The sequence below is a fragment of the Capra hircus genome, chromosome 3 (genome assembly GCF_001704415.2).
Source record: "Capra hircus breed San Clemente chromosome 3, ASM170441v1, whole genome shotgun sequence".
Lineage (NCBI taxonomy): Eukaryota > Metazoa > Chordata > Mammalia > Artiodactyla > Bovidae > Capra > Capra hircus.
The window spans coordinates 67,347,429-67,373,126 of NC_030810.1; the positions used below are offsets into that span (position 1 = coordinate 67,347,429).

Below are 25,698 nucleotides of genomic sequence, written 5' to 3' on the forward strand. Positions count from 1 at the left end.
GGTTTTTCATTAGATTATAATCTGTATGGTTTTTCCCTCAGTGTCTAGTGTGAATTTAGCTAATGTTAACAATGAATTATCATTTCAGGTGACTGATATGAATATCTTGTGTTTTATACAAAGATTCCTGAAGAGAATGGTATTTTACTGACTTTTTGTTATTAACTATCTTTTAGGAATGGATCGTGATTATGGCCCTGGATCTTACGGAGGTCTGGCATTCAAGGATGTTTATCTAAAAATTCTTCTTTTGAGTGCCAGTAAAGGTGAGCATCATTTAATTTTTTTTCTTTTTAAACTCTTTATAGGGATGGATCGTGACTATGGCCATGGATCCTATGGGGGTCAAAGATCCATGGACTCCTACCTAAACCAGTCATATGGCATGGACAATCACAGTGGTGGTGGTGGGGGTAGCAGGTAAATTGCTTCATCACTTAGCCAAATAAGTAGATGATTATAAGATTCTAGATGATATAAGTATTCTTTAGGCATGTTATGATACTTAAACTATATTTAGAACTGAATAATCACCTTAAATGTTTAAAGGTGTTAATGGTTATAGAAACTGTCTCAACATCATTGGTAGACATTACTTTAGGAAAAACATTATTTCATTATACTAGAGTAAGATTTTCTGTCTTTAGCAGTGATTTTTTTTTAACTCCTGGCCAGTCAAAATGCCCTAAACAAATGATATAAAAATATTATTGGAAATATTATTTGTGAAGCTTTTTCTTATGATTTTTAAAAAATGTATTTACTAATGTGGAGTGCTTTATAGAGTAGCAAACAGTCTTTGACTAAAATGAAGTTAACCGAACCTGTTTAGCAACACTCAGTTTGTAAGAAACATTTAAGATAGTTATTCTTTTAATTTTAGTTTTAATGTGAGTTACAAGAGTGTATTGTTTTAGTTTTAATGTGAGTTACAAGAGCGTATTGTAATAATAAAAATATTCTTTAAATCATGTTTAGGTTATTTATTGGCAGGTTCTACTTATGCCAGAAACACTTGTGGTCTAGATTAGGAGCTTTATATTAAAGCCATGAATGAATACAATATCTTTGTTTATTTTAATGCAGTACAGTTTTGGTTGTACTTATGTTTCATTGTTGATGCTGTGTAAACCTTAAACCTAGCTGAACTGCTTTAGGCTTTAGGGTTGACCACATTTTAGGCCAAGGAGGTGCAGAGATTCTTACTGAACATTGGTATAAGTAAAACTAGTTAGGAAACTTTTTGAAAGTATTGTCCTTCTTCATAAATTGAAGGATCTGGTTTCCTTAAGATGGATTGAATGATGCTTACTTTCCTTTTTTCTGCTTAAGTGTGCCATTATGGTTTATAGTAGAGAAAAATCAGGAAAATAGATACAACAATTTTGCTTCTGTGATAGATGTTTTGAAAAATGTAGTTGAAAAGAGGAATGATTTTTATATGGTTACTAGGATTCAGAAGTAAAGTGCCTTCTATTTAGTGATAAATAATTGAAGTAATGTAACACGTTTAAATATTTTACTTTATCAGTTGCCGCCCTGTTACACTGTAAATGTAATGTGTGTGAACTATGTAGATGTTATAATTTATCTCATGTAATTGTGGGCCTTTATAAAACTATGTTGTAAGATAAGCAACTTTTGTAATCCATGCTTTGGTGAGAAGTATGATTTGTTTCTTCTGTTGACTCTATTAAAACCTTAAGGAGACTGTGTGCTCCCTTTTTTAGAGTAGCTTTATGTGATAATTTCATGTGATAATAGGGAATAATTTTCAAATAATTGAAGATAGGGAATAATTTTTCAAATAATTGAAGACATTATAAAATGTATTCTTTCTAATCTGCCTTGAAAATTCATATGCAAAGGGTATATATTGGTGGTCTTTTATGTTCTGTTTTATGTGCTTATTCTTCTAGATTTGTAGATTTATTAGTATACAAGTGAAAAGTGACTAAGAATTGATTATTAACGTTAACCAAAGTTTAGCAGGTTGTTAAATTGTATAACCAGATAATTCTCCCAATTTTGACTGCTGTAGACATACTGAAGCAGTTTTGTCATATAGATTATTGTGGGTGCAAAAGGATCTCTTCTGTGTCACAAGTAGCCTGCATCTTTGTAGTCTTCAATTTGTGTCCCTATTGAAAGACAAAATGTTGTAAATATTTTGTATTTTACAGTATTAGAAATGGGTTCAAAGAAAGTTTGAGTAGTCTGTGAACTTTAACAAATGACTTTTTCCAAGACTAGGGCTGGGCTTAAATAATGACAGACAAATCTTTTCTAATAAAATAGCTGCCAAAAAGCAGATATTTAAGCTAAGGTTACTTAACTCAATTCATATTTAAACACTGACTCAGATAGCTTTCTATCTGGTCTCATGTTGAACTGCCCAGCCCTAATCAAGTGTGAATAAAAGTAGAACTGCAAACCAGTATGGTATAAATGAATTTTAGTTGATAAATGTCATCTGATAATTTGTCTTTTGAATTGTCTAACATTAGTAAGCTTACTTTTGTTTTTTCCCTCACTGTGCAACTCTTCCAGGTTTGGACCTTATGAGTCTTACGACTCCAGGTCTTCTCTGGGTGGGCGAGATCTGTACAGATCTGGCTATGGTTTTAATGAACCCGAACAAAGCCGCTTCGGAGGTAGTTATGGTGGTCGATTTGAGAGCTCCTACCGGAATAGCCTTGACTCTTTCGGAGGTAGAAACCAGGGCGGGTCTAGCTGGGAAGCACCTTACTCCCGTTCAAAATTGAGGCCTGGGTTTATGGAGGACAGAGGAAGAGAGAATTACTCTTCCTACAGCAGTTTTTCTTCACCCCATATGAAGCCTGCACCTGTAGGCTCTCGGGGGAGAGGAACGCCTGCTTATCCTGAAAGTACGTTTGGAAGCAGAAACTATGATGCTTTTGGAGGACCATCAACAGGCAGAGGCCGAGGCCGAGGAGTAAGTACAACAGAATCTTTTCAGATTCTTTTCACTAGTCACTCTTTTAAACCCTTTCAAGACCATGGTTTTCAACTAGAATAAACACTGTTCATCCCAGTGTATTTTGAAGCAAAAGCTGAGTCATAAGCATAATTTTTAGGTTGCCTGTAAAAGTTTTCCCAGTACCTTAGAAAATACATGGCAGTGTGAGATGACTGTTCATATAGTTTTGCTAAATCTCCCTTTATTAAAAAGGTGAGGATATTAGGTTTGGTCTAAAAGGGGTTAAAAGGAGTTGCATTTTTCCTTGTAAACACTAGCAGTTTTGCTAGTGGGACAGTTCTTGGATTATTTTAAAGGTAATGAACCCTTTTGGAGTTTCTGAGTAGGTTAAAGGTGCAATGTATGATAACACGTATATACTTTGCTGCTAAACTCCAGCACATAGAAATTCTTCAAAGCTTCATATTTCACATTAAACACAAGAGAGACTAACAGTTGGTGATAGCTGAGGGTACTTTAGCCAGGTTTATGTGGTGAGGAAGTTGATATGTATAGTAGATTGTAGATGAGTTGTGGTCAGTATAATTTTGCTAACTCACTCTCTTACAGTATGTTCTATTTGCTGGGTGTTCTGTCTTACCTCTGTCACTAGTTTTACTGTTGAGAAATAATTTCCTCCCTGTAGAAACATGTCTATGGCTTCTTCCCAGGAAGTAATATTTTATAAATTACTGCTTAAATGAATAAATATGCTAGTCTTCAAATATTTAATTTCAGGATATGTAGTATAAAGGTTATGCCTTTACATTCTTAGGTAACTTGACTGACAAGAAATTTTACCTAGGAAGTGTACATAGATTGTGGAGTTACTATGTAGTTTGATTTATAAAGAATATTGTATTTTTGCCATCATGTAAGAATTTTTTTTTTTTTTTGGAAGTCAGTTGCTCTTAATATTCTCTTTGCAGAGAAAAGTGCTTCTATTAAGAAAACGTAGTAGGGCACATATTTTTGACTGCTCACTAATCTTTGGTACATCAGCATAGTTTGTCATACTTGTGTAGAAATTTTGCATTTTTAACAGTTACTCGTTACTTATGTAAAATGCATTGCACCTTTAATGGACAATTAATAAAGATTTTTCTGATGTAACTATTTAAATCACCTGGAAACACTTAATTTATTCAAGGTTAGATAGGTATTCCTAAGCATAATATACAAATGTAAGCAACTAGTATGTTGCTGTTCTACCATGCTTTATGGTTGTAGATTAATTGAAAATAGTTGGGATAATAGGCTTTGGATTTTGAAATTGAAAATCTACTCCAGTTTGAAAATTTGGAAAACTCAGTGTTTTCCATGCTGTATATTACTTTAGGCAAACGATTTTTTCCCCAAAGACACTTGAAATGCCAATTTTGTTTTCATGATAGAAAAACAGGTATTCCTGTACTTTGTTTCCACCATTCTAGTCGAAGTCGACTTTTCTTTCTTTCTTCCTGTTAATGAAATAGATGAACCAATAGGTCTTTCCTTTTTAATCTTCACTTGTACAATTCCCATTGGATCCTTCTCTTCAGATTACTCCTCAATCTTTATCTTCTAAAAGTAAGGTTAGTAGAATAAATTTATATGAACATGTGGCTTCTTGGTATAGTGGGTTTTGTTAACGACGAGAAGAAAGGACACAAAGAGTCGTTTGGTTGCATGACTCTTCGTCTGTAAACTTTTGCTTCTTGGGCTTCTGGGTGAGAATATGTTTCTCTAGGTAAGAATGTGAATGGAACGCCAGATGCAATTCTTTATCTGAAGTGTGTCTTGGAAGTTGATGCATGGTTATGCTTTAACTCTCCTATTTCATACTAATGTTCCATCTCGCCTTCTCATCCCTTTTTCAACAGGGAGAAATCCTAAATCATTTCTGGATCTTTTTTAACTTCAAACTTCAGATATGGTCTTCTTTGTGTATCTTAGTTTTAAGCCAGGTTTTAGTAAAGATTTCTTTTAAGGTCTTTTCATGGGAAAACATCGATTAGGAACTCTGAAGAGGAGTTGTCAGAGAGTTGTACAAGTGGTAATATTCTGACAGGCACATAATGTTGTTTATGATCTCAAGTAATTTTGAATCATAAGAATCAAACAATAGGAAATATCCATATTTGTTCTTGTGGAAATAAAAATACTGATTCACTGGATTTGAGTTCCTGTAATAATTTACAGAATTTTTCAGTGTATTTAGAGTGGACTTGTAAAATTTAGTTACATTCTGAGGAATTTTCATTTGAAAAATTCTAGATAGATAAAATGTAATTTATATATGAATTCATACTTTTTCTTTGGATATTGTGCTAATGTTTCTTGATTTCACAAATTTGCAGCATATGAGTGATTTTGGAAGCATTCATAGACCTGGGATTGTTGTTGACTATCAAAATAAGCCCACCAATGTGACAGTTGCTGCTGCAAGAGGAATAAAGAGAAAAATGATGCAACCATTTAATAAGCCTGGTGGAACCTTTATCAAGAAACCCAAGCTAGCAAAACCCGTGGAGAAGATGAGCCTCAGCAAATCACCCAGTAAGTTGGAAAACATAATTGCTGTAGTTGAAGGCAGTTTTCATTATTTTTTTTTAAACTCAGTGCATTTAAATAATTTTTTCATGTTTATGTAGACAAAGTGTGCAATAATTACAGTTGTAGAAATTAGATCTGTAGTCATGGATATCAAAATTAACAAAAGATACTTATAAATTCACATGCCCTGATTCACCCCTTTTCCCTAAATCTTGACTTAGGGTGGAACCAGAACATCTATATTTTTAAAAAGATCTTACACATGATTTTGATTTGGATTCCTTTCTTGGGTGTTATATTTATTGTTGGATAATTATTGAGGAAGTAGTATGTTACATTACATAGAGTCTCTTTCATGAGGTCAAAGGCAAGAAATTTTTCATCGTCCTTGGTGCCAGGAAAAGCTATATGTTCTAGAAAATTAATTTGCCTTTTGTCTTCTGGACATTATTCCTAGAGATACTTCCATTTTTACAGTGTTAAAAATTAAGAGCCAGTCTGAAAGTGAAATTAAGAAAACAATTCATGGTAGCATCAAGAAGTAAATACTCAGGAATAAATTTAACAAAAGAAGTACAAAACTTATACTTTGAAAACTATAAAACATTGTTAAAAGAAATTAAAGAAGATCTAAATAAATGGGATACTAAATAAATGTTCACAGACCAGAAGACTTAATGTTAAGATGGTAATACTCCCCAGACTGATCTACTGATTCAGCCCAATTCCTGTCAGAATGTCACCTGACTTATTTGCAATAATTGACAAGTTAATTCAAAAATTCATAGGGAATTGCAAGGAACCTACAATAGCCAAACAATCCTAAAAAAAGAAGAAAACAGAAAGAATACTGCTTCATGATTTCAAAACTTAACTGCAAAGCCACAGTAATTAAGACAGTGGTACTGGCACAAGGACAGACATATAGATCAACAGGATAGAATCGAGAGTCCAGAGATAAACTCATAAATCTATGGTAAAATGGTTTTTTTTAGCCAAGATGTCAAAATTATTTAGTGAGGAGAGAAGAGTCTTTTCCACAAACGCTGCTGGAACAACTGGATAGCCACATGCACAAACTAACATACAGCACCTAAATGCAAGGGCTAGAACTATAAAACTCTCAGAAGAAAACAAGAGTAAGTCTTCATGACTTTGGATTTGGCAAGAAATTCATCTGACACTAAAAGAGCAGCCAAATGATAAACAGGTGAATTGGACTTTGGGCTTCCCTGGTGGCTCGGCAGTAAAGGGTCTGCCTGCCAGAGCAGGGGACACAGGTTTGGTCCCTAGGTCAGGAAGCTCCCCTGGAGAAGAAAGACGGCAACCCACTCCAGTACTGTTGCCTGGGAAATTCCGTGAACAAAAGAGCCTGGTGGGCAATAGTCCACAGTCGCAAAAGAGTTGGACACAACTTACTGACCAAACAACAGTGAAACTGGATTTTATCAAAATTAAAAACTTTTGTGCTTCAGAGGACACATTAAGAAAGTGAAAAGATAGCTCACAGAGAAGGAGAAAACATTTGCAAATTATACCTCTAAGAGACTTGTATCTAGAATATATAGAAGTTTTAAATTCAGTAAAAAGACAAATAGCCCATTTGTAAAAAGCATCTGAACAGACATTTTCTCCCCCAAAAGATATACAGATAGCCAATAAGCCCATGAAAAAGTGCTCAACAGTTAGTTGCTGCTGCTGCTTCTAAGTTGCTTCAGTCGTGTCCGACTGTGCGACCCCATAGACGGCAGCCCACCAGGCTCCCCCATCTCTGGGATTCTAAAATCAAGACCATGTGAGATTGACCACTTTTACTTACCTGAATGACTAGAATCAAAAAGATAATAACAGGCCTTAGCAAGGATGTGGAGAAATCTTCATATACCATTGGTGGGAATGTAAAATGGTTCAGGCACTTTGGAAAACAGTTCCTCCAATGATTAAACAAATTACCATATGATTCAGTAGTTCCACGTAGGTACGTATCAAGAAATATGAAAACATATGTCTACACAAAAATTTATGTACAGATACACGTAACATCATTATTCAGAGTAGCCAGAGGTATAAACAACCCAGATGCTCATCAGTGGATGAATGGTTAAACAAAATGTGGTTCGTCCATACAGTAGAATATTTTCCAGCCTTAAGATGAACTGATATATGCTAGAACTTAAATGAACCTTGGAAAGGTTAATAAAATGAAAGAAACTAGTCACAAAAGTCCACATATATGATTCTTTTCATTTGGAAGTCTAGAATATAGAAATCTGTAGGGTTAGAAAGTAGATTAATGGTTGCTTTGGGCTGTGGGGTGTATAAGGAGAAATAAATAACAGGATACCAGATTTCTTCGTGAGGTGATGAAAATGTTCTAGAGTTGATTAAGGTGATGTTTGTGCATATCTGTGAATGTTCTGAAAAACATTGATTACATACTTCAAAAGGGTGAATCATATGGTATGAATTATGTCTTAATAAATCTGAAACATTTGAGCTGGATTATTGTTACTTTCTCTGTTACTGTATTTTATTTAACTTTGTAATATATCTCTAAATGAAATCAAGTGCATTTGATCAAAATAGATTGTCAAGAATATACATAAATAAAAGGTAAGGAAATGTCTTTTTCAGCATTCGTTGTGAAAACATAATAGCAAATACGTATAGATACTTTACCATTTTTGACTGTACACTGAATTATGTTTTGTTTTTTATATTTATTTTATTTTTGCCTTGATGATTGAAAAGTATTTTATCTTTCCAAATTAGGTGACATTACAAGGGATTAAAAATTTCTCTCCTCTTTAGATTTAACATTGGATTACCTATTATTGGGACTGGGCAAGGTGAAGATCATTGTAATGAATGACTATTTCAAATTTTTGTGATCTAATTTTTAAAACATCTTTGCGTCCAGTTTAAAAAATAAGATACATTAATTGTCAAGATGAATTTATTACTTCCTTTGATGTTGGAGGTGCTAAACAAGTCATGATAGCCTTCAAATAATTATTTAAAAAAGAAAGTGGAAGGAAAGAAGCAAGGAGGCCTAGATAAGTCCTACTTTAAAACACGTTTTTTGTATATTTTTGGATACTGACAGTATATTTATTTTGTTCTTTGAATTTCATTTCTATTTAAATCGCTTCAGGATTAATACATGTATCCAGTTTGACAGAAAGATTGTATATATAGTTGTTAGTAAACTAGCACTTAACTGAATGCTTACTGCATACTAGGCAGCAGTGTGTTAAAGGGCATAACAGACATTGCTTATGTAATTCTCACATCAGCCTGCTCAGGTGTAGGTAGTGTACCAAACCCTCTACAGCTGAAAAAAACAGGAACAGAACAGATAAATTTGCTCCCTGGATCAAACAACTGGCAAAGCCAGGGTTTATTCAGGGCAAGTCTTACTCTAGAGACCCTTCAGGTAAAGATCCATGTGATTGTAATGGAAAATTACTTTGTATTATATTATCCTTATTTAAAACAACTTTTTTTAAATAATTAGAACATTGCAGACATTTTAATGTATCATATCAAAAATATGATATTTGAAATTGTAAATATTGGATTTTTTCCTCAAAATTATGAATTATAATCCAAAACTCAGTAACACTTTAAATACTATTTTTAAATCTACTTTCCTGCCATGCTTTGCATTGGACATCTATATTATTTAATAAAAAATAATAATATTCTGGAATTCTGGAAACCTGATTAGAGTGTGTGTTAGTAGGAATAAGTTTTATACCGTTACTTGATGGATTGTTACTGAATTGTGTACTCTAAATATTACTAGAATAGGCAATTCAGTTGATCTTCTTCGGATAGATTTCAAAAGTATATTTTGCAGGTATAGTTAAATAAATATTACACAGTTTGATGTAGATACTTATTTGTCACTAAAGCAGATATATGTGACTTGACTTCTTTTTTTCTTTTAAACAAAACTTGAGAGTAGTGTAGTATATAACTTAAGAATGAAACCAAAATTCTGTAGTCAATTCAGGTTTTCACCGTCAGGTATGAGGTGGGCATTCTGAATGGTAACCGCTGAGTGTTCAGGAATAAGAAGTCTTGCTATGCTGTAATATATAGACGGTATGATTTGTTGAAATGCAGTAGGAAAGGAATCATATTCAGTCGTTTGGATAGAGGTACAGTGTATATCAGCTTTAGCATGTGAAAGGAAAATGAAATTGCTTCTAGTTTAAGGTCATATACAACCATTTTTTTCCATAGAGTGAGGGTTTGAGGGAAACTGAAAGAGGATATTGAAAATGATTAGTAAAATAGGAATGTATGTTTAACCTCTTATAAAATGATGAAAAATAATCTAGATACTGAATTTTAAGGTATTGAGTTTATATGGTTTTGAGACATCCTGCTGTATGCATAGCAGATACTTAATATTTGTTTATTGTTAAGTTCATGAATCCCCAGGTGTTCATGATTTTGTATTAGATATTTTTCCAAAGGTAATCCAAACGGATAAACAATGAATAAAAGGAAAAGTTGGAGGGCAGATGAGTTTTTTTTTAAAGTCTAAAATTAACTATAATATAAGAAAGAACCTTTTTTTCCTTTAATACAAGATATCACTTCCTATCACATATGAAGTTGATGGTCTTAGAAGAAAAGAGAAAATAACAAGTGATGATAATGTGGGAAAATTAGAACCCTTATACATTACTATGAAAATATAAAATGGTGTGGCTGTTGTGGGGAACAGTTTGGTGGTTCAGTTCCATTTCTAGATATGTACTTAAAAGAACTGAAAAGAAGTATTCAGCCAGAAAACTTGTGTACAAATGTTCATAGCAGCATTATTCACAGTTGTCAAAAGGTTGAAACAATCCAGATGTTCATCAGCAGATGAATGAATGAAAAGGCAATGTGATGTATTTGCACAGTGAAATATTATTGAGCTTTAAAAAGGAAGGAGGTACTGATACATGGTACAACACATGGAAGAGCCTTGAAGACATTATGCTAAATAAAAGAAACCAGACAAAAAAGGCCACATATTGTATCCTTCCTTGTATATGCAATATCCAGGATAGGAAAATCTGTAGAGATAGAAAGCAGATGAGTAGTTTTACCAGGTGCTTTAGTGACTTCTCTTTGGACTGATTAAAAAGTTCTGGAACTAAATAGTGGTGATGGTTGCATGACCTTGTGATAAACTTAATGTCACTAAATTGTACACTTTGAAATGGCTAAAATAGTACATTTTGTGTATTCACATTAAGACATATTTTGAGAAAAAGAGGAAGAACCTGCTTTTATTCATTTTAAGAAATTTTAAGAAAGCTGCTATAATATTGAGTTTTTGCATCCAAGGTGCTCTCTAGTGCTCATTGTTTTTCCACTTTCATGCAAGGTCGGGTTATTTGTCAAATGTTTTCCAAGGTGTGATAATTCAAAATTATTTTAGGTAATGTGGATATTATTACTTAAGATAAAAAATGACTGGATCTAGAGAAAAATAATGTAGCAAATAATAAACATAGGTGAGAAGTAAATAGACAAAATTTATGATGAAGGTATTCATGTGAATGAAGTTTCAGAAATATTGAGTAATCTCAAACTCTGATTTTTCTGGTGAGTTCAGTTTAGATAATGACCACCAAATAAATCATCTGTCTGTAGTTTATGAATTGGGGACTGGAAAAGGAGAATGGAGAAGTGATTTTTAGTTTTAACTTTTTTGTCTGATCCCCTAGCAAAAACTGATCCTAAAAATGAAGAAGAAGAAAAGCGGCGGATTGAAGCTCGGCGAGAGAAACAAAGACGCAGAAGAGAAAAAAACAGTGAGAAATACGGAGATGGATACAGGTTTGTGCTTAGTAGTCAGAAAATTGGATTCATTAAAAAACTGTTTCTAGGATTTGAGGGTGGGAAAATTGAGTAAAGGTGGCCAAAAGGTACAAACTTCCATTAAATGATAAATAAGTTCTGGGGATATATTGTACAGATGATGACTGTTGTTAACAATACTGTGTTATATATTTGAAATTGCTAAGAGAGTAGATCTTCAAGGTTCTCATCACAAGAAAAAAATTACAACTAGTGAGGTGCTGGACAGTAACTAAACTCATAGTGCTCATCATTTCATAATATATACATATATCAAATAATTATGTTGTACATCTTAAACTTATACAATGTTATATTTTTTTAAAGATTTTAAAAATCAATTTTTAAAAAGACTGTATTTAAAAAAAATTTATTATTGTTGGTGTTTTAACCTGGTATTACAGTTACTCTACAGTTATGTAGAGTTAGCCTGTGTTTGATACCTGTCTCAAGGATATTGACAGATATGTTTAGTTTGCTACTGTCCACCTCTCCATAACGATTTGCTCCTCAAGGTCTAAAAGAATGCTTTATCACTGTCCTTGAGACTTTCAAGCCACTGACAATCACTCTATATAGATTTTACAGCTAGAATTCCTGGTTTTTCTGTGTGCACAAGCAATAATCTATCTGGCCAAAAGAGATTGTGATGTTTCATTAACTTTATGATACAGACTGATTTCAGAAATGCGATCAGGAAAAATATGTCTTAGAATCAATAAAATACTATGTTTAAGCATCAAATAAAACAAAAAAAACACCTAAACATGTTTCTTAGAAAAGGCAGATAAATTAACTGTGATGTGAAAAAATTCCTGAGAGTCAAATGAAAAGGATTGATTAAAGATATATAGGAATGATTTTGATTTTTTGATATTTACAGTCATCCCTTGATATGCATAGTGAATTGGTTCTAAGATCACCACCTCTTCTACATAGCCTCCATATCCCCAACCCCTTGGAAGACCAAAATGTGAGGATGCTCTGTGAGGGTTCTCACCTCGTTAAGATTAGAAAACTAAGGCCCAGGGAATTTAAGTTGCCTAAAGTCACATAAAGATGCTAAGAAATAAACCCAGCAGTAGATTTCAGATTCTATACTCTTACTCAGGAAAATAAATATAATAGTACTCTAAGGAATTAGATGGAAAATGGAGACTCAAGATAAAGAAACCCATTAAGAGACGATTGTCATAATTTGAAGAAAAGGAAGTAACAGGGATATATGAGGTAAGAATAATTAAATGGGAGAAAAGGGAAAATTCATTCTGGAGTGACTCTTGAGCTTTTCAATGAGTGCATATGTCCAGTCCAGGCCTGTTAGTCATCCTGAATTGATTTTTGATCATCTAAGAGCTCTAATAGAGTGAATTATGGTTTTCTGGTGTCCTACCTACGTTTGTTTCTACTTCAGTGATTTGGAAGGTTAGAGTGTAACGTTAGTGGAACTTTGGAACTTGATACTGCTTGAAGTTTGCTTTGGCTTTCTGATCTAGACTTGAAGTGGATAGTTAGGGTTAGATGAAATAGATCCACTGATTCTGTTTTTCATACCCAGTAACTCCAGTGTGGTCCAGAAATGCCAATTAGTATGATGACAGTGTTGTCCAGACAAGTACTTAAATGCTATTTTTTTTTCTGACTTGAGCTTGATTTAAATCAACCATTACTTGGAAGAGAGGAAATCATTTATGCTGATAAAATTGATTTCATTGGGATAGTCTTATGAATGCTTTCTAAGTAAATAAGGTAATATTTAAACAAACACTTTTTTTTCGCTTTACAGAATGGCATTCACATGTTCATTTTGTAAATTTCGAACATTTGAAGAAAAAGATATTGAACTCCATCTGGAAAGTCCGTCACATCAGGAAACGTTAGATCATATTCAAAAACAAACCAAATTTGATAAAGTGGTTATGGAGTTTTTGCATGTAAGTAGTTATTTTTGAAGTGAGAGGCACTTGATCTGACATTTGAATTTCTTAGATTTTCATCGTTACCCATAGTTCTCCTCTTTTATGTTTCTAAGAATTCAATTTACTGTTCACTTAAAAAAGGTTGTGTTAAAACTAGTTTAGAAGTACATGTGAATTCCTCTTTCATAGATTGTAGATTTGTGATTTGAGAGTACATTTTACATTTTTTACAGAAGTTTCTGACAGAGGTGTCAGGAAAATTCCTTTAACAGCTGTTTATTGATACCAAATCAGCTGTCATCTATTAACAGTCTTCTATGCACCTGGTATTGTGCTGGGTATTTTTCTTCATATTTCACTTCAATATACCAATTTGTCTTTATCCTAAAAGATTATGCTGAGAGCAGTTTAGTGACTTTCAATAAATGGAAGTCTGAATTGAATTCAGAGCCAGAGAGCCTGTTTGTTTGGCGTCCTTTATCAGAGTGTGGTCATCAGTCAACAGTTTTTCTTGAATACTTAAGAGTAGGTGCTATACAGGCACAGCACCTGAAGACACTGAAGACACAGACATTCCCTTTAGTGAACTAACAGAAATTGGAAATCAGACACACACACACAGATGACACTATTAAGTAGAAGAGCCCTGAGTGATAGTGTAAGTAGAAGTGACTTGGAGAAGGGTAGGATAGTTTGGATCAGGGCTGGAGCTGGACTGCTAACTGTACTTGAAATTAATTTGGGCAAAAGAGATGGAATTGTTAGAAGGTTAGAAGTACAGTGATCCTTGGAGAATTGTGTTACCTTAATTAAATTTCTTTCTGTAATTTTGTTCAACTGATTCCTGTCATTTAGGACTTAAGTATTCACTTGCTCTGAGATCTCTTGCCTATTCCAGCTGTCTTTGATCTCTCTCTCTCTATATGCCTAAAATATTAATACATCTTGAAAAGTAAATACTTTCTGCAGTTTCCTGGTATTTCATTATAGTCCTTTCAATTAGATTGTAAGCTCCTTGAAAACATTCACCAGTTTTATATAACAGGTACTATTACTTTTCATAGGCCAAGCATGGTGCTGGGCCTATACTACGTACTCACTAAAAACTTTTTGGATTCTTTCTATTTTGTTTTCTAGGAATGTATGGTAAATAAATTCAAGAAAACTTCTATTCGTAAGCAACAGACAAATAATCAAACAGAGGCAGTCAAAATAATAGAAAAGGATGTTATGGAAGGTAAGTTAACAAACTGATTTAGAAATTTACATATATATTTTATATACCATAACCTATTTCATTGTAAATGATGCCCATTAGAGTGATATAGTTACATAGTCATATATGGTAGGTCTGAGTGTGTTATCAGAAATGAACTCCTTTGATTCCTGTTCTCAGGCTTACAAGTTTATCACTACCTTCTCTTAGGTCTTTCACTTCCTTTCCTTCATAGAGAAAGTATCAGCTTTGCCTCTACTGGAAGATACAGTCATCCCTAGGTATTTGAGAGAGAGAGGTTTCAGGACCTGCTTGAGGTATCAGAATATGCAGATACCCAAGGCCCATAGTTGGTTTTCCAGTATTTGTAGATGCAGAAGCCATGGATACAGAGGGCTGCCTGTACTTGTATATGTCATCTATCTCTCTTATTCCTTCTCATCTCCTTAAAGACTTCTGCTCAAATCCTGAATTCTTTTCTTCTGTGTTTCAGTCTTTCCTTGTCTTTTGATTCTGTCTCTGAAGCCTATACACTTACTTAAACAAACAAACAAATTTAAAAAGACCTAAAGAAAATAGAAAAACATAGACACTAATTCCTGTAAAACCTGCCTTTCTCTTTAAACAACCACCCTTCTTTAAGCATAGTCCTCACTGTCTCTGTTTCTCCATTCTCACTTACTACTTTACCCACAGTGGACAAGTTTCTGCTATCATTAGTGTACTGAAACTGCTATGACGGAGGACACCAACACCAACTTCAGTTTTATTCGGCAACATTTTCCACTGATAACTGTTATTTATAAATCTGTTTCCTCCCTTGGTTTCTGTGGTACTCACTGCCTCTCTTTACTCCCTTGTCATTTTTACTCTTTGTGGTTTTCTTTCTCTACTAAGGTTTTAGAAGTTGATATTTTTCAGTATTCTGTCAGTCCTGTTAACATTTCTCTTTATATTTCTTCCTGATGAATTAATTTATATACAGAATTTAAATCAACATCTATATGTTGATTACTTATAGATCTATATCTCCAGCACAGATATCTCTTCTGAACTCCAGTCTCCTACATCTAGCTGCCTACTGACATCTCTCTTTAGCAGTCTCACAAATTGAACATACTAAAAAAATTTATCCTTCCCTTGAGTATCCCCCACCCCATGAAGAAAACAAGACAAAACTTAACAGGTATCTCCTTCATTTATCTTGGGAAGTGGCCCCATCAATGCCAGAACCGTGCAGTTAATCTTAGTACTTACACTTGTTTTACTGTGTCTGTAGTATTTTTGTTCAGTCGAGTCTTGATTCTGTCTTTTCAATACGTACCAAGTCTGTTTTCTTTATGTCTTTTTAAGATACTGAATTTGTTAAAATCTTTATGTGTTCTATTTTTCTAATTAGTTTCCTTCCTTTCAGTCTTATTTCTTATTCTACTACATGATTTTATTACTTGAAGAATTTAAGCAATAAAGTGGCTTCTGCATCCTCCACAGAATAAAGTTCAAATTCCTAGGCATGGCATACAAAGTTCTTCATGATCTTGGCCCTGCTCTTTTTCCCTTTTGTTCCTTCTTTAGTCTGTGCCCCAGCAATAATGAATTACTTGCAGTTCCCAGAAAGTTCCATTTTCTCTTAGATCTTTCTTTTGCATAGACAGCTATCTCTCTGGGTCTGACGGAGGTTGGTTCTAGGACCTTCCTGCAGATACCAAAATCTGTCATGCTCAAATCCCTTATACAAAATGGGTGTAGTATTTGCATATAAACCATGTATGTCTTCTTATATACTTTTATTTTTTGGACATTTTCTTCAATTTTATTTTAAATTTATCTATTTTTGATTGGAGAATAATTACAATATTTATTGTTTCTGCCATATTTCTTATATCATCTCTAGATTACTTATGATACTCAATGTAAATAATTGTCGGTGTGGAGTTTTGATTTTTTGGAACTTTTTAGAAGTTGTTTTTTTTTTTTTTTTTTTTTTAATATTTTCTGTCCATGGTTGGTTGAATCTGCAGAGTTGGAACCAGCAGATACAAATGGTCACCATATAATACCTTACAGTATTACTTCAAGAATGAAATGTGAAAGATCATGCAGATCTTTTTATTTAGTTGAAGCTGCATGTTATCTATTGTTTTCTTAATCAAATGTCATGATTAATTCAATTGCCCAAGGAAGAGCCAAATCAGTTTTTCTCAACATAGAAAAATACATGATTCTTTAAAAATGATATAATTCTAAGGAAACTGGTGTATTCCTAATAGTTTTTCATATGCAGCATTTAAAGGAAATTCCTGTGAACGTACGTATACCTTACTGCTGCTGCTGCTAAGTTGCTTCAGTCGTGTCCGACTCTTTGTGACCCCATAGACGGCAGCCTACCAGGCTCCTCTGTCCCTGGAATTCTCCAGGCAAGAACACTGGAGTGGGTTGGCATTTCCTCCAATGCAGGAAAGTGAAAAGTGAAAGTGAAGTCGCTCAGTTTTGTCTGACTCTTCACAACCCCGTGGACTGCAGCCTACCAGGGTCCTCCGTCCATGGAATTTTCCAGGCAAGAGTACTGGAGTGGGTTGTCATTGCCTTCGCCATATAACTTACTAATTTAACATATTTACTAAAGTCCTATTATGTGGCTGGCACTGTTCCAAGGAACCAGAGATACAGTGATAAGCCTGGGAGCCAAAGCTGTTATTTTCTTTCTATTGAGATGTGTAGAAATCAACAAATAAAATAGGTTTTAAAAACATATAAAGTAGCCTTCACTTGTAATAACTCTCAATCACCGTTTTTAAGATCTAACATACATTTTTGTCTTTTATGAATCCAATTTTGACTTTTTCCTGTCTCTACCCACCCACATTCATAAGCATGAAAATTCTTATTTTACTACAGAAGCAACATTTTTATATTATATTTTTGGGGGTTGAACGTACAGGCCTCAGAAAATCGTTGTAAAAGATGAGTAGGAAATATGATGCAATTATAGTTTATAATTTTAATCTTTTATCCATACAGTTTTTTAACGGCCTGTAGACTGTAAACCGGGAGACACTGAAACGAAGCCAAGAACATAAAACAAGGTGTAAAAATGTCATGTGTTGAAATCCTAGTCTGTTCTGTCACTGTGGAGTTATGTTAGAAATCAGTATCAAAAGATACTTTAAAATAACCCACATATTTTAAAGTGCAATGTGACATTTACCAAGAGAGATCTTTAACTTAGCTATTGAAAGCCTTGATAAAGTTCACAAGCTGAAAAAACACAGGTGATGATTGTAGAGAAGTGCTGGGAGCCAGCATGGGAGATCCCACCCATGACAAGGTTTGCGGAGGAGACCTGACAAGCAAGGCGGATCAGGACTCGAGGGACTCCCTGGACCTGCTCGAGCATCTACCCCAAACCAAAATCTGTCTACTGTTTACTATATTATGCCTTTCACCAATTCTTCTGACATTAACAGGGGGCTATCCCTGACCACCTTTCTCTGGAGAAAATCACCTTAGGGCTCTAGTTGATAAGTCTCCTGGGCATGAAAGGAGCATTTCAGTTCAAACCCCGCTGTTAGCATTCTAGCTTGCTTGGCAGGTTTATCCAGACTCTTGCAACTACACATATGCTTGTTCACAACATCCCAGCCATGACACGGGAAGCCTAAGCATTCTAAAAATATAGAGCCCTTCGAGGGGTGAAAAAGTTTTATTAAAATAATACTGGTGAAGGGTTTCATTGTTGAACCAATGCTTGCTGCCAAGTTCCCATATCCCTTATCCATTGTGTGCCCGGGAGTGCATTAGTTAATGTAGTTGGAATGTAAGAAAAACAAGTAGTAGCCTTGGTATTAACCACATCAGACCTTTGAGCTAATGAGTTCTTTCTTTGTTGTGACCCACTGCACCTTTGCTCCATGAGAATGTAACTCTGTTTCGTACTTTCTGAGGCTGACACAGATTAGAAATATAAAGAAAAAAAACACTTCAAGGGAAAACAAGTTTTCTGGTTGATCAGCCTTTATCAAAAAAGGGTCATAAAATGTCAACAGGCCTCCAGGCCCGAAGATAATGTACATAACATAAGACCCTTGTTTATGGAAAGGCATACAGAAAAAAATCCTGGTTTCGATAAGGGCAAAACTGCTGCAGTGTTTGAGCTGACTCTGCATGACCTTGCATCTTTCATTTTCCTCTGTGTATAAGTCAGGGTATAAAAGCCCCTTTTGAAAATAAAGTTACAGGCCTCACTCACTGAAGCTTGGTCTCCCTGTGTCTCTCTCTCTCTTTTCGCCAATGCCATCCATCCTGAGGGTATCCCTGGACCCTGCTGAGGCTGGACCCTGGCAGAGAAGAAAGAATTTAAATGAGAAATTAATATCATAATGAGAGATTAATATCAAAATGAGAGATTAATATCAAAGATACTGCAAAAACCTCATGTATTTAGAAATTAAATGTCCACTTTTAGTTGATGTGTGTATCTAAGCAGCCATAACAAGGAAACTGTAACAAAAATGAAGAGAGAATTTATCAGGTTTTGTTACATGCATTCTGAAGCTGCTCAGTGCAACTGAATACCATGTGGAATCTTGAATAAAGTATGAAAACATAATTATCCTTTCATTTTTAATCTATGCAGATTTATGAGATACAGTAGAATAATTCTATACTATGATCCTTTTTTTTGGAAGAAGGAGTATAAATCATAATGGAAATGAAACAGTGAAAGCTTGATATGTCAGAAGCATGTGAATCATTGCTGTTCTTATTAATAGTTGCATTTCTTTTGTAGGTGTTACTGCAGATGATCACATGATGAAAGTAGAGACTGTTCACTGCAGTGCTTGCAGTGTGTATATCCCTGCTTTACACAGCTCAGTTCAGCAGCACTTAAAATCTCCTGATCATATCAAAGGAAAGCAGGTCAGTTTTAATCTACCTTAATGAAGTCAATGAATTATTTATTTGATCTCTTATTGCCCTTTAAAGGCTATTGTTTCACACCTGCCTACTTGAGTACAATCTAATTAATCTCATGAGTGACTTACTGTAAAGATACTTAGAGAGGCAGTGTAGTATAGTGGTTAAGTGTAGTATTGTGGGCTCCAGAGCAAGACTTCTGTGAATCCTGGTTCAGTACATACATATGTTAAGCAAGTAATAAACTTTTCTTTGTCTAAGTTTCCTTATCTATAAAATGAGGATGGATAAATCTTCTGTGATTGATTAAGGATTAGTTTAATTAAAATGTAAAAGGCATCTAAAGTAGTACCTGGCACATAGTATGTATTCACGAAATCATAGCTGTTATTGAACTGCTTTTTTTATTGTTAACATTTTTTAAAGGTGGTGCAAAATTGTTTTATGAGTGTGTGTTCATGTATTTTAGAACAAAAAAGAAAGACTTGTTTTTTGATGATTAGGAAAAATAAAAAGCCAGTTACTTTCTATTCTTACATTTTTAGTAGAATTTATTCAGAAATTCTAGGAAACTTTTACTATTTTCTTCTTGATTAGTATTATTTTGTTCCTATGTTGGTTAGTTAGTATTATTTTGTTCCTATGTTGGTTAGTTTTATTTAGTCAAATTTATTTCAAATGAAAACATTTATTTTGTGAGAAATTTTTTTGAAAAGCAAATTAAAAATTCAAGTATTAAAGGCTTACGTTTGATAGCATGAAAATTAATAGTTGGAATAGCTGGGGCTGGAGAAGGTAGCTCCAGAATAGATAGGAGAGAAAGCAAGAGTTTAGTAGACCTGGACTTAAAGAGTATTTAGTGACTAGGTGTTTTTTGTTAAAGTTCACTGGCTTTTTGAATCTTCATTGTTTTAATTTATAGATCATTTAGATTGTAGTTACAATAGCTTTTGTTGTTCTATAGCTTTATTTGCCAGAAATTAAAGTCATTTAATTCTAAGAGTTTGAGCATGCAGTCATTTTAATTAAGGAAATATTTTTCATGGCATCGTTTTCAAGTGTCTCAGTGTGTTCTGTTTTTCATAGGCTTATAAGGAACAAATAAAAAGAGAGAGTGTCTTGACTGCTACAAGTATTTTAAATAATCCAATAGTGAAGGCACGATATGAACGTTTTATTAAGGTAAGGCTTGAGAGCAAAAACTGGGTTATATTGTAATGTTGTAACAGTTAAATATAGCATAACATGATAACTGTGATATTTAATATAGCACAAAATTAGGAGAATTTTACTTGATGTCATACATACAGGTAAAATGTCTTTTTTCCTAATTGTTGGGATTTGTTGGGGGTGGGAGCAAGACACCATTCCTTTCTCATTCCCTTTCTAGCTCTGGTTCATTTGAGAGATACATAAGAATCTTGATAGAAGACTCAAATGTCAGCTTTATCCTTGATTTTTTTTTTTTAAAGGGTGACTTGGATGATATGTCTTAGATAGTTATTGTGGGCTTTCTAATGTTTCACTCCTAGATAGACTTACCTCCCCCCAACTTCTGTGACTGCTTCAGCTGAACAGCAGTAGGATTCGCTTAGTCAACCACATTACAGAGCAGACTAGAATGCACCCTTTCCGTTGCTTAGAAGACACAAAAGAGGGTCTTGATGCCCAAGTGAATCCCTTCTGTCCCCTCTTTTGGGTGTTCCTAGTGAAGGGAAATTCCTAAGAGGAATGAGCTATCCAGTTGGTATTTCTTCTTCTAAGCATGCCAGTTGGATAAGTCATTCCTAGATAACACTTGGATGGGAAGCAGGAAGTTCAGATACTTTGCTTCAGAAACAAAGCTCCTGCTCATAGCATCACAAGACCAGAAGGAAGGAGGTTTGCTTCAGTTAGGAAACTCAGAGGTGAACGATTAGGTGAGTATACCTGGCCTACTGCTTCTCAGGATTTTTGCCATATATTATTCCAGTGATCCTTCTTTACATATTATTCTTCAACCAGATGACTTCCAAGCTGAATAAATCTCAGTTCTTTACGCTTGTTCCAGAAGGCCCTATTTTCTGATTATTCTATTTGGCACTGTTGACTGCACTCTTGACACCATTTTTTTTTTTTTTTTTTTTTTTTTTTTTTTTTTTTTTTTTTCATGTTCCATGACCCCTCCCCCCCCCCCCACTCTCTTCTCCCCCCCCCCCGCACCCTCTCCATCTGCATTCTTCTACTGACTTGATTCCATTCTCCCATCCCCCTCCCCTCCCTCTGAGTCCATCTGTTACACATCTGTGACACCATTTTTAAAAGGTGAATACTGCCCTAGTTTGAAATCATATTTTGTTGGAGATACAGTGTCAAAAAGATTAAAGCATCATAGCTAAATTAGGAAAGATTAGATTTTTATTATCCTTGCTATATCACAAACTTGAGAGGTAAATTGTTTCTAATGATGTATGAAGGTAATTTGTAATGAGAAAAGAATACAAAGTAGAATTTCTGTGTAAAGTTTTCAAGCTACACTTTAGAGTCACTTCATGGAATGGGAGATATTGGAATATCTTGCCTCTCATGCATACTGTGGAGAAAGTAACTTAACTGAGAATCTTCTAGAACCTTGTTACTCTATGCAATCCAAGGATCAGCAGCATTGACATCACCCTGGAGGCTCTTTAGACATGTAGAGTATCAATTCATATCCAGGCCTATTGAATAAGAATCTTCATTTTAAAAAAGATCATAGTTGATTTATATGCATGTTAAAATTCAAGAAGCACTGGTGTCTCATTACTCGGAGATGCTCTTTGTCTGGCATTTTTTGTCCAGCAGTCCTGTCTTCTCCGTTTCTTGCTGTTCTAGAGGCCACAGAAAACTTCTGCTCATAATCAGCTCTGGTCATGGCTTGAAAACACTTCGATCTTTAAGTGCTTAGAATGACAAAATACCTTTTAAAATCTTTGTCCTGTGAAATAATCAGTTCATCAGTTTCTCCCAGTTCTCCACTTATATATGTTCTGCCTTCACTCTGGCCCGGACACTCATGGTCAGCCCTTATAACAGTGCAGTGCTGCCACTCTAAAACTCTTTTCTTAATTTTTCTACTGCTTACTAGTTCTCAACTCTGCCATTTATGGTTAGCTTTACTAACTCTCTTTCCTGCTAAAAATATCATGGAATTGTGCCAGTACTATGTTTGCCAGATTTCACTGCAGTTCACAATAATTTTACTTGCTATCAATCAATGTAATGTGCTTCCTGCAGTGACTGTTTCAAGCTTTTCACTCTTCACATATCCATATTTTATTTACTTCCTCCACTTACCATATTATTATCTCTTCTCTCGCTCTAGGGAGATTGAAGACCACTGGATGTGAACTCTAACTTTTCTGCTTTCTACTTTAGAATTATTTATTTTTTTTCTCATTGTTATATGTGAAGGAAAATATTCTTCTTTGTGCTTTATCTGTGTTCTTGTTTCATCATTTATCTCCTTATTTTCATCTGATTACTCCCCCCATTTATTATCTTACTACTTTATCCCAAAGAGACATGTTTATGAGTTTCTTAAACTAAAAATGACTGAACTTTTCCTAGACTTCAGCCCTTCTTATCTCTTCTCTTATCATCATACTTGAAAAGGTGGTTTACCCTGCATTGTGCTCTTTACTTCGTATATATCATTCACTCTTTAGTATTTCCCAATAGGAGGTGTATGATTAGAATCCCCTGTGAAGTTAAAATCAATTAAAAGCCACCCAGGCCCCTTATAAGACCTTCTGAATTAGGGCTTCTCAAACTTTTCTGATAAAGATATCTCTAAATATTGACTATGCCAAAGCCTTTGACTGTGTGGATCACACTAAACTGGAAAATTCTGAAAGAGATGGGAATACCAGACCACTTAACCTGCCTCTTGAGAAATCTGTATGCGGGCCAGGAAGCAATAGTTACAACTGGACATGGAACAACAGACTGGTTCCAAATAGGAAAAGGAGTACGTCAAGGCTGTATATTGTCACCCTGCTTATTATATGCAGAGTACATCATGAGAAACGCTGGACTGGAAGAAACACAAGCTGGAATCAAGATTGCCGGGAGAAATATCAATAACCTCAGATATGCAGATGACACCATCCTTGTGGCAGAAAGTGAAGAGCAACTAAAAAGCCTCTTGATGAAAGTGAAAGAGAAGAGCGAAAAAGTTGGCTTAAAGCTCAACATTCAGAAAACGAAGATCATGGCATCTGGTCCCATCACTTCATGGCAAATTGATGGGGAAACAGTAGAAACAGTGTCAGACTTTATTTTGGGGGGCTCCAAAATCATTGCAGATGGTGACTGTAGCCATGAAATTAAAAGACGCTTACTCCTTGGAAGAAAAGTTATGACCAACCTAGATAGTATATTCAAAAGCAGACATATTACTTTGCCGACTAAGGTCCGTCTAGTCAAGGCTATGGTTTTTCCAGTGGTCATGTATGGATGTGAGAGTTGGACTGTGAAGAAGGCTGAGCGCTGAAGAATTGATGCTTTTGAACTGTGGTGTTGGAGAAGACTCTTGAGAGTCCCTTGGACTGCAAGGAGATCCAACCAGTCCATTCTGAAGGAGATCAACCCTGGGATTTCTTTAGAAGGACTGATGCTAAAGCTGAAACTCCAGTACTTTGGCCACCTCATGCGATGAGTTGACTCATTGGAAAAGACTCTGATGCTGGGAGGGATTGGGGGCAGGAGGAGAAGGGGACGACTGAGGATGAGATGGCTGGATGGCATCACTGACTCGGTGGACGTGAATCTGAGTGAACTCAAGGAGTTGGTGATGGACAGGGAGGCCTGGCGTGCTGCGATTCATGGGGTTGCAAAGAGTCGGACACGACTGAGCGACTGAACTGAACTGAACTGAAATGCTTCTTAAATATGCAGATTACTAAACTTCTTTCCTGGACACTTGATTCAAGAGGTTTAGGTCTGAAATTATTTCATTTTGTGCTTTTAGCAAGAGCTTCAGTACTTGATTAAATCAGTATCTCAGAGTAATGGACTCTGGGCCAGTGTGTTTTGAGAGCTTCAGTTCAGTTCAGTTCAGTCGCTCAGTCCCCATCTCCTGGAGTTCACTCAGACTCACATCCATCGAGTCTGTGATGCCATCCAGCCATCTCATCCTCGGTCATCCCCTTCTCCTCCTGCCCCCAATCCCTCCCAGCATCAGAGTCTTTTCCAATGAGTCATCTCTTCTCATGAGGTGGCTAAAGTACTGGAGTTTCATCTTAAGAGGGAATTATGAAGATTCATTCATGGGCAGTCATTGCTATCCAACTTCCATTTACATTATACTTTTGAAACTGTTCTTTCTAAGGTTACCAGTGACTTAATTTAATTTTCAAATAAAAATTTGTAACATTTTATTGTTTGTTATTTTAAACATACAGAAGTTACGGGGATAGTACAATAAATCCCTCAGGGACTTTTTCTTAGCTTTAGTTATTACCAGCTTTGGTGAACTTTTTCAGTTGTTTTCTACTGTTACCTATATGCATCATATAACAGTGTTGATCTATTATTTCATTCTTGAAACTTTGTTTTGCTAGATGATATTTTATAATCCTAGGTTTCTGCATTAAATATTCCTTTTCTAACTTCTGTCCCCATGTACAAGCTTTTTCAGTAGGCTTTATTCTCAGCCATTTTTTTTTTTTCATCATTCTCTCAGCTCTGCCCTAGGCTATCCTTTTTAAGACCTGGCTTCACTGTTTACTGTGCAAGCAATTCACAAATCTAAATATCTGACTTTGAAGTCTTTCCTCTTCTGAGCTGCAAATTTATAGTTGCCCTTTAAACATTTAGACATCTTAAATTCAAATTATATATCGTATATACCTGCTTCTTTTCCCCATCTTAATTTACCCATTCTGTCAATGGTGTCACTTTTACCCTTTCATTTCCTGGGCTATTAGAGTAGCCCAATGCTAATAGTTTTTCTTTTGCTACAGCCACTCAACCTGTATCTTCCTACCTAGTGTATCTTACAGTGTAGCACTAGTCTTATACTTCCCTGTTTTAATAACCTTCATTGCCTCTTCATTTCTTATATTATTAATATAGCCTTCTGATATGCTCTATGAGACATAATCCAGATACATAATTATTTAAGTAAATTAAAATACTAAAGCTGTGAATGTTTAGTGAATTACAGATTTATCTTTTTTAAAGTAAAAGTAAAGTATGATACCTAATTTGTTTCTGATTTTCATTTGAGTTTTCAAACGTAC

General features: G+C 34.9%; 1 protein-coding gene across 4 annotated transcripts in view; it reads left to right on the forward strand.

Moving 5' to 3' along the window:
• The window catches only part of ZNF326 (zinc finger protein 326), a 37,690-nt gene that overhangs the window by 10,493 nt on the left and 1,499 nt on the right, over positions 1 to 25,698 (forward strand). The window contains exons 3-11 of one of the 4 annotated variants that reach the window (XM_018045731.1): positions 177 to 212; positions 309 to 420; positions 2,551 to 2,956; positions 5,320 to 5,518; positions 11,251 to 11,362; positions 13,170 to 13,317; positions 14,440 to 14,539; positions 19,308 to 19,438; positions 20,522 to 20,617. In XM_018045731.1, the coding sequence (XP_017901220.1) occupies positions 177 to 212; positions 309 to 420; positions 2,551 to 2,956; positions 5,320 to 5,518; positions 11,251 to 11,362; positions 13,170 to 13,317; positions 14,440 to 14,539; positions 19,308 to 19,438; positions 20,522 to 20,617 (1,340 nt within the window). Of the gene's footprint in view, positions 1 to 176; positions 267 to 308; positions 421 to 2,550; positions 2,957 to 5,319; positions 5,519 to 11,250; positions 11,363 to 13,169; positions 13,318 to 14,439; positions 14,540 to 19,307; positions 19,439 to 20,521; positions 20,618 to 25,698 lie in introns of those variants that run through there. The other 3 variants (XM_018045732.1, XM_018045733.1, XM_018045734.1) reach the window with 3 other exon arrangements.